Genomic DNA, 14,088 nt, shown 5'->3' on the forward strand with positions numbered 1-14,088 from the left:
GACTTTGTTTTGAGGTCTATCATGCAGGAAGTTTGTTGAGCTTCTTGGGTAGATATCTTTTAATCTTTCAGGATATTAGGGAAGTTTTCTGCTAGCAAGTCTTTGACAATTTTCTTGTGTGTGTGTGTACATTTTGCCTCAGAAATTCTGAGGCATTTGACTGCTAACCAGAAAGCTGGCAGTTCAAACCCACCAGCCACTTCTCAGAAGGATTGGGTGATCTACTTCCATAGCAATACTGCCGTGGAAACCCAAGGAGGGGTCACTATGAGTCGGATTCAACTTGACAGCAGTGAGTGAGTCATTTTCTTCATCCTTTTTTTTCTGATTTTTCCTCATACAACTGCTGTCAAAGGATTTGCCTTCTAGTTGGCTAATCTGTTCTTTTGTTGATTTGATTCTAAGTCTTTGTCCCTCCAGTGTGTTATTTATTGCTGTAATTTTAGTATTAATCTTTTGGACTTTTAATTACTGTTTTTGTATGATTTCCAATAGTCTATTTTGTCATTTTACTCTTGTATTGTTTTCTTTAATTCTTCTAGGGTATTGCCGATTTTTTCCTTGATTTTGTTTGTGGTTCCTTGGGCCCTTGGAATTCTCTCCCTCTCTCTCTTTCTTCTTCTTCTCCCCTTTCCCCTCCCCCTCCTCCTTTTTTTTAAATTCCTTATCAGGTAGTTCTATTACATGTTCTGTTCTTCTTCAGGGAAGTTTCCTAGTTCTTTATTTTTGTCACTTGCTTGTGCTATCTTGTCTTGTTTCTTCCTTTGAATTGAAGGTGCCTGCCATCTCCCAAACATTTTGGAGTTGTTGTTGTTATTTGCTTATTATGTGTTTATTTGTTTCACCTGATTTTTCATTTTGCTTTGTTTTGATATATTTGGGTAAGTAGAGCAGGAGTGTGTCTTTGGTTGATGACTTGTCAACATTGGGATACTCTCCACCTTTCTTTGGGTGAGCAGAGTAACTGGGAATGTGGGCATGGGTCTCTGTTTGCTGGACATGCAGAGGAGTTGTGGGTAGGATGAGCAGGTGACATTCACCAACTGTCATTAATCCAATTGGGCAGGAACAGGTGGTGGCGGTGCTTGTCCATTGGGTGAGGTGGTAGATGTGGTAAGTATGGCTGACCAGTGAGGAATTAATGTCTGCCTCCTTTTGCATGGGGAAGGAAAATATAAACAAGGAAAAAAAATTTTAAGGGAGTAGATGAGAAGAAAGATGGATAAAAATAAAAGAGAGGAAGAGGGAAAAATTAACAAATAAAAAGAAAAGAAAATGAAAATAAAAGGGGAAAAACTAAAAGAAAAAAAAGGGGTGAGAGACTGGTAGAATCATGGTCAGCCATTAGCAGTGGCAGCAGGGGGCTGTGATGTGATTCATGGGAACATGTGCCCATGGAGAGTGTGGGAGTCTGATGTACCCAAGTGCCTCCTGTAGAGGAAGCTGCAGTGGCATGAATCTTATGTTCAGTGGGAGGAAGCCTTGTTAATGACACAGGCACAGAGAAGCAGAGCTGCAGACACTGGCTTTGTCTGCTTGGGCATGGTGCAATGTTGGCCGGGCTACTGGTGTAAGGAGGTGACCCAAGGAACCAGGTGTGTGGAAGACAGCTGGGGGCCATCCCTAGCCATGGAGTTGGTGGGAGCGTGAAGAGGCTCACCCCTTGTCAGGAAGGTGTAGTTGGGTGAAAAGAGTCTTCATTTCTCCTGTTTTGATTCACTGGCACAGGCCCCGTGCACTTGCAAGCATCCATAGCCAATTATCTTGTCCAGAGTCTATCAGGTGGAGGGCCCAGAATCCTGCATCTTCACCCACCACCCCACAAGCCTACTTTGTGTGGGTCCTCAACCCAAACTCACTAGTAGTGAGTTGTTTCATCTCCCTTCACTGGCTCCTTTCATGCTATGAAGTTTCCTGTGGCACTGTAAATCTCACCTGTTTCCATACCTTTCCTCTTCCAGATCCATCACATATTCTGCTCATCTTGTTTTCCTCCAGATCTGTCCATACTATGTCTCTGTCATAGTGTGAATTCCATGAGGTTGGTTTCTCCTCACCCATGTATGATGCCTTCTGTGTCTCAAAATGGCCACACTTCATCAGGTCATGGCTTCTCCTCTCTCTCCTCAGTCATTGTCCTCATTCCGTCTCCCTTTCCAATCAGCAGTCAATCTAATTTTTTATCCTCTAATTTGACTCTCAGAGTTCCAAGATCATTGTCTGTATATGTTTCACGCATAGTGCCTGAGGCATTTGACTGCTAACCAGAAGGCTGGTGGTTCAAACCCACTCTTTAGAAGGAAGATTGGGCGATCTACTTCAATAGAGATATCACTTCTGAAACCCAAGGAGGAGTCGCTATGAGTCAGAAATGACTCCACAGCAGTGAGTTTGGTTTGGTTTTTTGGTTGTAGAGGGATTTTTGTGGAGTGTGTCACCATGATGCCGTCTTGTCGCTGCCTCAGCAGTTATGATATTTTCATTTAATTTAGTATAAGTCATTTTTTGGTCCATTTTTTGGCTAAGCAAACAAACTGGTAGAGCCCTTTATAATACCTTGAGCTAAAACATTGAATCCAGAATCCAGCTTAGTGGGCCCATATCACTCAACTCAATGCAATCCCACTTTATGTTCCTCCCACCATTATCCTGCACACTTAATATCCTTACCCATGCATATTACCAAGATTTCTGCCTGGGTAATATATTGAAAAAGCACACTTTCTTTGGAGTGTAATGCACCTTTTCATGAGTCACTATTTGTACCTCACCTTTCTGGGTCTCCTGGGACTTGAGTCTCATTATTGGTATAGAAGCAAAAAGGGGCTGTAGAGTGGGCCCTAAGGACAGTTAGCAGTTTCTTTCAGTGTATCTGCCTCAGGTTAGGTTATTACAATTTCCTCAGCTAACACAGGATTAATTTCCTCAAACAGGAATGGAAGTGCTGCTTCTACTGAAAAGTGGACTCTGCAGTGTTTGAAAGTTCAGTGTCCTCACCTTCATCAAGATCTGCCCATATGTTCTCATTCCAACTTTCAGGATTCCATTTCTTTCTAACCAGTACCCTCACTTAAATACCAGATACCATGTGAGGTTGAAAATTCGATTGGTGTTGTAATTCAATCACTTGTAAGATGATTCTCTGGGTTCGGTTTTCAGCAATCTCGGATTTGTGACTATAAGACATAAGGTTTTTTGGTTTGGTTTGGTTTGGTTTTTACAGGGCACACATAAACTTTCAAGTCATATATGTGGTGCTTGAGCTGGTAATTTGAAGTTCTATGGTCAATTTTTTATTTCTCCATGTTTTTCAGAGAAATTAGAAGCAAATATCCTATGTTATTGTAGTCATCAGTTTGTCAAAAATGTTCTAAGGTGTCAAATATGTGATCATTTGTTTCTTGTAAGTATTTTATTATGAGGCACCTGAGAAGAAAGGCCTGGTGATATACTACAAAGTATAAGCTACTGAAAACCCCGGGGAGTACAGTTCTACTCTGACACACACAGGGTCTCCATGAGTCAAAATCAACTCAATGGAAACCAATAACAAAAACAATCCGATGGTGATATTTTACAAATCTCTATTGCCATTTCAGGAGCTCTGGTAGCTTAGTGCCTAAGGTGCTTGACTACTAACCAGACTACTCCTCGGAAGGAAGTTTGGGCAATCTACTTCTGTAGTGATACTGCCTTGGAAACCCAAGGAGGGGTCACTATGAGTTGGGTCCAACTCCACGGTACATAACAACATAATAACAACATTGCCACTTCACACCATGGACTATTAGTGCCCACTTTACTATTGAAAATAGTTATTCATGCTCTTAAATCTAATGATTTGATTTGAGATGAGATTTGAGAATGAATTCAGAAGAAATTCAGAAACTCATCCTTAAGATTCTATCTCACTGAAACCATCCTCATTACCAAAGACTATATTAGTCAGGGGTCTCCAGAGAAACAGAACCAGTAAAATTTATCCATAACTCATCCCTGCTCTCATCATAAAGCCTCTCTGAGTTATATCATCCCACAAATGACACAATAATTTCAGGCTGGAGAAATCTTCACACATAAGGTGGAATTTGAGTTGTTCCCTTAAGTGTTGACCTGTTTAGATGGGTGGAGGAAAGGAAGATAATATTTTAGAATGGAGAAATAGTTTCCACATTGTATACTTACTGAGTTTCAATTATTTACCAAGCATTGTGCCAAGTGTTAGGAAACAAAATGATGCAGCCTTGACCTTGAGCTCTTAATAGGGGCCACAGACTCCAAGCCAACAATGTGGGGAGGCTACCATGGAGATATGCACAAAGCATTATCACAGCAGGTAACCAGAAATCTCAACTCAACAAAGGCTCTTGGAGGGGGTGACATCTTAACAGCATCCTGAAAGACTGAAGATTTCTCTAGCCAGAGAAGATGGGTGAAGAGTTTAAAGGCAGAGGTGGTATTATGAGATGGTGTCTGGGCCTGTGGGCAAAGAGAGATTGTGAACCGGGTCTACAGAAACACAGTTTGGAGCAGAGCCTGTAACTTGTGTTCTCTTCAGCCTTGAAAGGCCAGATGGTAGGAGTTGTGCTGCCTACTGCCCAGTGACTTAAGCTACATCTAAGCTGGAGCTTTTGAGTCTCACAGAGGCAGCCCCTTCTGGCCTAGTAACCTCCTTGCATATTTTGAACTTGCAAGGCTTGTCTGATTAGTGAATGTGGAGTATCTGGAGCCTAGATATGGATCCCTCCTCTGCTCCCCTCTCCTCGAGTTTAGGAGAGACTGTGGAGATACAGTTCCTGGCATATATGACTGAAGGTACAAAGATAGTCAAGAAATAGCTAAACCTCATGGAAACAGAAAATACTGAACAAATTTAGTATGAGCAGCTTTAAAAGATAACATTTTCAAGATAACATAGGGAAATCAAAAGGCAGTTTTCACTTTAGGAAGGAAAATAAAAATGTTGGAGAAAATTGCAGTAATAATAAACACATTTATTGCCCTTTTCCTGAATATTAGTTATTTACTGCTGTATAACAAGTTACCCCAAAACTCAGTAGCTTAAAACAACAAATATTAAAATGTCACATAGTTTCTGAGACTCAGGAATCTGGGAGCAGCTTAGCTGGGTGATGCTGGCTCAGAGTTTCGCCTGAAGTTACAGAAGCCCGGGCTGTCACCATCTGAAGGCTTGACTGGCCTACATGATCTGCTTCCAAGCTCATTCAGGTGGCTGTTGGCAGGAGGCTTCACTTCTTCACCACATCTCTCTGTAGGCCTGCTCACAACATAGCAGCTGGTTTCCCCAGGGTGAGTTGTCCAAGAGACGGACAGAGAGAGAGAACCCAAGATAGAACCATGGTGTCTTTTATAACCTAATTATGGAAGTGGTATACCATCACTTATGCCATATTGTATTGCTCACCCAGACATATTCTGGTACAGTGTGAGAGGGGACACATTGGGTGTGAATATGAAAAGGGAGAAATCATTGGCAGCCATCTTGGAAACTATCATGCCTTGGAATATCCAGGTCAAAATACAGACTTTTTTTTTTCTTCTGTAAATCCCATACCCATGAAATTCCAGACATACTACCTTATCTCATCCTCTTTCTCACTTGCTTTGCTGAGATCTGTTTTCTGAACTCTGCTGCTACAGATCAGAGCAGCAGAGCTCAATTCAGTTTGAATTTTATTATGGGGAAGTAGAAGCTGAGGACAGTCATGTCCACTCTGCTTCCCTCAGGATTAATTTCATTTTTGTTATTATTATTATTATTATACAAGTACTCTATCTTCATTGTAGAAACTACAGATAAATAAAGATAAATGAAAACAGCAAAAAGAAAAATCATCTGCAATAACACCACTCAGACATTGCTAAAATAAATATACCCTTCCACATTGTTTTCTAAGCAGAGATATACAGATAGAAGGCTTAAAAAAGAAAAAAAAAAAATTAAACAATATGTTACGTTATACCATGCTCTTCTCACTTAAGATGTCATGAGCACCTTGCCATATAAATAGAGACCATCATCTTGGATACTAATTGTACTTTGGGTTTCAAAAATGTACGACATGCCTACTCATCTTTTGTCTTCCAAGCCAGAGCCATTTCCTCTGGCACCACCACTCTCTCATACCCATGACTAGAGAATAAGGGCGAGTATCTCCTCAGCAGAGGAAAAGTGATATAATGGGATTAGAATTAAAGGGAAGAAGGACAAAGGAACCACCCTCCCTCTCTTGCACAGCAGTGAAACACAAAACCTCTGTGGGGACCTGATGGCAATAGGGCTCAACTATAGATAGGCTGGCTTGTAGGGTTTAGGGGCACTGGGTAGACCATTAAAAAAAAAAAAAAAAATCTGCCATAGAGTCAGTTCCTACTCATGGAGACCCTATGGTGTCAGAATAGAACTATGTTCCATAGGGTTTTCAGGGGCTGATTTTTTTTTAAGTAAATCATCAGGCCTTTCTTCCAAGGTGCCCATAGGTAGACTCAAACCTCTAATTTTTGGACTGGCAGTCAAGCACATTAACTATTTGCACTCTAGGGACTCCAAGTTACCATTAAGCATAAATAATTCCCACCACTCCCCCAAACCTGCCCTTTAGAAATTCTTTTGTGTTACTTGCAGTTTATCTCACATGGTTTTCATAAGATTCCAGAACAGTAGTAACAGCCAATAGGGAAGGAAACTGTGGGCTGAGTCTCAAGTCTCAGAAGAATTTACCTGAAGTGGGAACCAAGCAAAGGGAGTGTTGCTCTATGCTCAGTCAGAGGTGAGGGCCATGACAGCAGAAGGGAGTCATCACCTTGGGTGTCTTCCTCAAGCCCCTGCCCAAGCTGGTCCTTCCCAGGGAATTCTGGGGACACATTGCCCTAGTCACACTGTTGAAAGTAGAAGTCTATGATGGGGGCATCCCAACTATCATCCTTGGGGAGCTGGGTGAGTCTCAGGGGCTGGTCTGCTTCAGGCACAGTGCAGAGGAACCAGCCTGGGTAGGCAGCTGACTCAAAGCTGGAGGTGAGCCCAGTGTCCCGCCTGTAGAAGGTGAAACTCTTGGATTCTTCAGCACTGAGGTAGAGCTCCATGATATTCACTGGCTAGAAGCAAAGGGACACAGTAGGTGAGGGGCATAGATAGCAGAGAACTGGGCAGAAAGAATGGACACGGCTCAAGAGGGGAGGCAGAGCTACAAGTGACTTAATCCTGTGGGGGCATTCCCTGGGGAGGCTCTTCAGCTAGAAGCACACAGTCTCAGCGAGCTCAGTGTCTACTGACTTGGTTGCCATATTGGGAGGATGCCCCAACAGGACTTACCTCTAGTTTCAGACTTGGTTCCTGCCCTGTCCCACACGACAGGCACTGGCTCCCTCCCTGGATGCCCAGAATGACTGGGGAGAACCTAGCATCCAGTGACCGATTTGGAACAACGCTGATCTCTTCACCTAGAGGAGGGAGACCAGATAGAGGCAGGGGTATTGGCTACACTTGCATCCCCTCTTCCCAAGCCCTAAAGTTTGGGAAGTAGGACCTGTGTGAGACATTATTTACTAGGCTAGGAAGAAACAAAGTCTCACAGCATCTGTCCTGTTGTGTCAGGCCTGAGGAAAGGGGTCTCCTGCCCGCTAGCCCAGAATGGCCACAGAGGCCCATAAGTACATTATACCTCCTCCCACTCTATCCTTTTGTTTAGGTTCAAATATTCCTCCCCTTTCCAGGCCCAGTTTAAGTCTTCTTTAACCCCCAACGTAGATGTGACCACTTGCTTTAATGTACCATGGCTCTCTGCCCTCTTTCCTGCTGCTTGTCTTGTTCAGCCTTCCATCACAATTGTTTGGACATCTTTCTATCTCCCTTTGAGATTATTGAGGGCAGAGGAGGGTCTCATCCCTTGCTGTACCAACCTAATCACACACACACACACACACACACACAAGGCCTAGTATCAGTGTGCATCAGTACCAGGTGAAGGTGTCCTAGGTGAGCAGATATACCTCATTTTAGAAAGAGTCACTGTCATGGTGTGAGGAGCAAGTAAGCACAAAGCCAGATGGTGCCACCCAATCTCTGGATCCCAATAGTCTGAGAAACAAAGACCCCTCAGAAAGCAGAGGGGAACCAGAGTGAAGGGGCAGAAACACATTCCCATTTGGTCATAAGGGCATAGAGAGCCTGTTTGAGACCAGACCTTATCACTGATTCCCTGGGAAATGGGCTACTAAAAGTCTCCCTATGATGGATTGCCAAAACATTCCTCTTGGATAACACTCCCACTTCTGCATAGAGTACTCAAGTAGCAATGAAACCCATGTCCTCACTTTCCTTTTCTTGCTCAGGGCCTGGTTATATTGCCATATATAATGGATAGGCCTGGGGTCTCATAGGCCTGGGTTCATTGGCATGACAATTTTGAAGCCTCTTTAGACCCCCTCCCCTCAGAGTGTGCAGACACCTAAGACAGTAGGGTCATGTTGCGCCACCCACCTTTAATGATCTTCCCTGCATGCAGCCCTCCAGCCAGGAGCTGGTTCTCATGCAAGTAGAGCACCTTCAACGCTGCATCCTTCATTCTGAAACATCAGAATTGGGTGAGACTCTGTTATGGGAGGGACTGGCATTTCCTTTGCTGGACTCCAGAGAGTCATCCAATCTCAGGCATTTCCCTCTTCTCTGCTAGCCCAGCTGGGATCATATTCTAACAAAAGGACCCACCCCACAGCCTTCCATCGGAGACTGGGGTTAGCTCCTATTCATTCTTTTCTTTATCAACAAATCACCTTGGTGTGTTATGTTAGGAAAGAAACTAGACTGAGGGTCAGAGACTTGGGTTCTACTTGCAATTCTGCCACCCTTGTTGAGTGACCACAGACAGGCCATTCTCCCACTGTGGGTCTGAATCTCCCCATTGCTAAACTAAGACTATGGGTTAGATAATACCCAGACCTATCCTAGATTAAAATCTGATTCTTCAATCATGTTGATGACATCAACACGTAAATTTCCAAACTAAGCAAGGAATTCCTTTAAGTTCAAAAGCCTTCCATTTTACTTTTCAAAAATTTTCCATCTATAATCCCAGGTGATTTTCTATTGTCTTGTGAGGTGAAAGATGTATCCTAAAGTGGGTTTCCACAGATGTAATATAAGGGGGTAAAAAGTATGCTGTATACAGATTGGTTCAGTGTTTAGCTAAACACAATTAAGCAAGTCTCTACTTCAGAAAGTTTTAAATTCACTAATATGCTGAATTGCATGGTAGTTCTCTAGCAAGTGGCTACAGAAAATAGCATTTCTCATATCATATGCCCAGGGAGGTTCATTGTAGAAAATATTTCATAGGACTGAGGTTTCATAGAACACTTTGGGAAATACTGTATTAGACTCCGAGTTCAATAAGGGCAAGAACCACTGTCACTCTGTGTTGTGAAGTTTAGAGCATAGCAGAGTGCCTGGCTTGGTACATGCTAGTGCACCAACAGGCTGACTGACTGATTTTTTTCTTTTCTTTTCTGTTTTTTTTTTTTTTTTTTTTTGAGTGCAAAGGGCCTCAGGGGGACACAGAACAGTTGGACTGACATCAATTCAATGAGGTAGGTGGCAATAACAGCATTCCAAGCCAGGTCTCCTGACTTGCAGATCCATTCTCATCACAAATAGCCTAGGCTTCAGTTCTGGGCTGGATGGATCACTTGTACCACCTCAGTGTTAAGGAACTCCCACGAAGTGGCCAAGTTCAGCCTAAAGAGGGCTGGAAGGACACCTCTAAAGCAGAGAGCTGCTATTTGCAAATTCCCAGCTACCTGCCCTACCTGTGAGAGCCATAAGACAATTGTAGGCCATTCCTGCCTTACAAGGCTAGATAACAGGTCTACTCAGACTTATTTTACCCAGAGAATACTACTGCATCAGAGGCTCAGATACTCACCGGAAGCACAGCGCTCCACTCAGGACCATCTTAAGCTCCAGAGTATGTAGATTCTTCTATTTAGAAATAAATATTTGAAAAGTTTGAGTGGAGATAGGCTGAACTGCCAGGAGCCAAGTAGCAAGCAGCCTCCTGAACCTGTGAATATGTGAGCAGAGGATTCTGGGTCTGCGATCTGGAGGGAGGCCAGTGCTGCCAGGAAAGAGGAATCACAGCTCCTCAAAGGACAAGTCAAATGTTCCTTTCTCCTGGCCCGAGCCTGTGGTGTCACCAGCTCCTCCTAGGGATGTCTCAGCCCTTTAAAGTATGCATAAGGGAGGAGCCCTGAAACTGCCACAACCTGGTGAAGAGCAGGGTTTTCCAGAATGATTTCATATCACCCTACAGCCTCCAGAAACACCTGTCACTGGTTATTTCTCTGAGGAGGGAAACCTTTGGAGACAATCTCTTTATAGAAATTCTGAAGAACTTCCTCGAGTCTTTCCAGCTGTCCTTGAGCACACAAGTCCTGGGAAAACATCTTTGAAAATGACCTCCTTTTCTCCCTCTCCTAGCTTCCCTCTTTCATCCCTTCCTTCTCTTCCTGCCTCCTTCTCCCTCCTTTCTTTTCTTTTTTACTTCCTTCCCTCTAGCCTTCCTGCTTTTGCCAGTTCTATGGGAGATGCCGGAGGTAGGAATCTCCTACTTAGAAGTTGTTTGGCATACATGTTCGTTGTAAAAAAAAAAAAAAGCTTGAAAATCTAGATTAGAAAAAGGAGAAATGTGGAGATGTCTTTTGTGAGTTTATGATCAGAAAGCAAATAAGAACACTTTTCCCTCTGCACATATATACACATAACTATAAATTTTCACCCAATTGCATCATGGAAAGTATATTCCTTTTCTCATTTTAAATCTATTTCCATGTTAAAAAAATAATAGTAGAATATCTTTCCATATCAAATGTAAATAATGACATGATAATTTTTGAATATATAGTATTTCATTATGTAGCTGCATCATCATTCATTTATTCCAATCAATTATGGCACAATGGTTAAGCACTCAGCTGCTAACCAGGAGAAAGATCTAGCGATCTGCTCCTATAAAGATTACTAATCTAGAAAACTCTATGGGGCAATTCTACCCTGTCACATGGGGTCTCTATGCATTAGAATTCACTCAACAGCACCTAACACAACATATTTATTATTATTATTTTGCTATTAGAAATAATACTGTAATAAACATCTTTGTATAATCATCTTTGCTCATGAGTCTGATTATTTTGTTAGGAAATAAAATCTGGTTCATGACATCTTTCTTCCTCAAATACCTAACTGCTGAAATAATATTTGATTGTGAAAGAATTTGTGCAGTTTTAGACTTCCGTGCACTCTCTGTAATGGATCCTAATTAATGATGAGGATCAGTGTGTAACAATGAATTTAATTATCTCTTGAATATCATTGAAAGCGATTTATTGTTAAAGCAAAAAATTGAAAGAAATAGTATTCAGATGTATAGGTTAAAAAAGCTTTAAAATGTTCAAAAATTAATAAAATATTAAGTTCCTCAAAGGATATAAAATCCTTCACATAATGCCACAAATGTGATAAACACTTTTGAGCAAAATAAAATTAATATAGGAGTTACCTTACACAAAATTGTTAAATCAACCATAAAATGATCAAATAGAAATGACTCTGACACAGTTGCCAAAAAAGTTAATAAATAAAACCCTCCAAAAAAGAAGTGGCCTGTATAGAAAGTTATCACTTTTCTGTCAGTTTGTCATACTGTGGTGGCTTGCATGTTGCTGTGAGGCTGGAGACTATGCCGCTGGTATTTCAAATAGTAGCAGGGTAACCCATGGTGGACAGGTTTCAGCAGAGCTTACAGATGAAGACAGACTTAGAAGAAGGAAGGGGCCATCCCATCTCAAAGAATTGGCCAGTGAAAACCTTATGAATAGCAGTGAAACATTGTCTGATATATTACTGGAAAACTTTATAAATAACCCAGAAATATTATCTGATAACAGTCAGGAAGATGAGCCCCTCCGGTTCAAAATATGACTAGGGAAGAGCTGCCTCCTCAAAGTAGAGTCAATCTTATCAATGATAATGAAGTAAAGCTTTCAGGACCCCCATTTGCTGATGGGGCATGATTCAAAATGGGAAGAAACAGCTGCTAATATCCATTAATAATCAGAACATGGAATATATGAAACATGAATTTAGGAAAATTGGAAGTAGTCAAAAATGAAATGGAACACATTAAAGATTGATAGCCTACACATTAGTGAGCTGAAATGGATTGGTTTGGGCCATTTTGAATCAGATAACCATATGATCTACTATGCCAGAAATGACAAATGGAAGAGGAATGACATGGCATTCATCATCACAAAGAATGTTATAAGATCTACCCTGAAGTACAATGCTGTCAGTCATAGGAAAATATCCATACACCTACAAGGAAGATCAATTAATACTACTATTCAAATTTATACACCAATCACCAAAGCCAAAGACAAAGAAATTGAAGATTTTTCCCAACTTCTGTAGTCTGAAATAGACTAAACATGCAATCAAGATGTATTGATTATTACTGATGATTGGAATGTGAAAGATGGAAACAGAGGAGAATTACTGATGGTTGGAAAATTTGGCCCTGGTGACAAAAATAATGCTGGAGATCACATGATAGAATTTTGCAAGACTAACAACTTATTCATTGCAAATACTTTTTTTCAACAACATAAACGGCAGCTATACACATGAACCTCACCAGATGTAATACACAGGAATCAGTTAGACTACATTTGTGGAAAGAGGTGATGGAGAAGCTCAGTATCTTCTGCCAAAACAAGGCCAGGAGCTGACTATGGAACAGACCATCAATTGCTCATATTCAAATTCAAATTGAAGCTGAAGACAGGTAATACAAGTCCACGAGAGCCAAAATATGACCTTGAATATATCCTACTTGAATTTAGAGACCATCTGAAGAATAGATTTGATGCATTAAACACCAATAACTGAAAATCAGACAAATTGTGGGATGAGGTCAAGAACATCATACATGATGAAAGCAAAAAGTTCATTTAAAAGAGAGGAAGGGAAGAAAAGGCCAAAATGGATGTTGGAAGAGACTCTGAAACTTGCTGTCAAACAGAGAGTTGTTAAAGCAAATGGAAGAAGTGACAAGATAAAAGAGCTGAAGAGAAAATTTTCAAAGAGCAGCTTGAAGAGACAAAACCAATTACTATAATGAAATGTGCAAAGACCTGGGATTAGAAAACCAAAAGGGAAGAACACACTTGGCATTTCTCAAGCTAAAAGAACTGAAGAAAATATTCAAGCCTTGCGTTGCAATATTCAAAGTTTCTGTGGGTCAAATATTGAATGATGCAGGAAACATCAAAGAAGGTGGAAGGAATAGTGAAGTATCAGGTATGTCTATGAAGTGGAGAATGTACCCATGGCCACGTATAGGGTTGGCAGACAATGGTCCTATAAATGTATTTGTATGATCTGTATGAATTCCCAGGCGTATATTGTGGAGCTGACAAGGGACAAATTTGTAGTCACTTCTTGGTCACAGCCAGCTACCAGAGGGACCAAGTAGTTGAACCAGTGGGCTCAGGACCATAGTCGTAGGGGACATCAAGATCAACTGGCATAGCATACTACACAAAACATTGTTCTACCTCCTACTTTGGTGAGTAGTGACTGGGATCTTAAAAGATTCCAAGCAGCCATCTAGCTACAACAATGCGTTTCTCCTCGTCCAGAGCAAAGAAGAATGATGAAAACGAAAGATTCATGGAAACAATTAGTCCTAGCAACTGGTACACCATGCAATCCACAACCTATATGACTATGAGACCAGAAGAACTAGATGGTGCCTGGCTACCACTGTCAACCACTCAGAGGGGGATCTCTCTAGGAGATCCTAGATAGAGAGGGAGAACAATGTGGAACAAAACTCAAAATCAAGAGGGGGCAGGGTGGGGACCAGGTTTGCTGATCTGATAGAGCCTGGTGGAACCACTGAGACTATGGCTCCTAGCTGCCCTTCAGGTCTGGAATTGAACCCACACCTGTGGCTTCCAGCCAAACAAAACAGGCATATGAGTTGAACATTTACCTGAAGTAGATAC

The 14,088-nt window shown here is 41.6% G+C and overlaps 1 protein-coding gene across 1 annotated transcript; it reads right to left on the minus strand.

Annotated features, from left to right (window-relative positions):
- Positions 1 to 6,891: 6,891 nt before the first annotated feature.
- LOC103213669 (interleukin-36 receptor antagonist protein) lies at positions 6,892 to 9,970 on the minus strand. The gene is made up of 4 exons (XM_007959397.1): positions 9,942 to 9,970; positions 8,501 to 8,586; positions 7,334 to 7,461; positions 6,892 to 7,116 (listed from the first exon to the last, which is right to left on the minus strand). The coding sequence occupies exons 1-4, from the start codon at positions 9,968 to 9,970 to the stop codon at positions 6,892 to 6,894; spliced, it is 468 nt and encodes a 155-aa protein (XP_007957588.1).
- Positions 9,971 to 14,088: the final 4,118 nt, after the last annotated feature.

This window comes from Orycteropus afer, unplaced genomic scaffold, assembly GCF_000298275.1.
Source record: "Orycteropus afer afer isolate SDZICR_OR568_19922 unplaced genomic scaffold, OryAfe1.0 scaffold00017, whole genome shotgun sequence".
NCBI classification, from domain to species: Eukaryota; Metazoa; Chordata; class Mammalia; order Tubulidentata; family Orycteropodidae; genus Orycteropus; species Orycteropus afer.

Excerpts from the sequence above, each read along its gene's own strand:
- LOC103213669 (XM_007959397.1), bottom strand. The coding sequence starts at position 9,970 with ATGGTCCTGAGTGGAGCGCTGTGCTTCCG. Across the intron at positions 7,462-8,500 it reads TGCAGGGAAGATCATTAAAG|GTGAAGAGATCAGCGTTGTT; the intron begins GTGGGTGGCGCA and ends TCCCTCCTCTAG. Across the intron at positions 7,117-7,333 it reads AACCAAGTCTGAAACTAGAG|CCAGTGAATATCATGGAGCT; the intron begins GTAAGTCCTGTT and ends CTTTGCTTCTAG.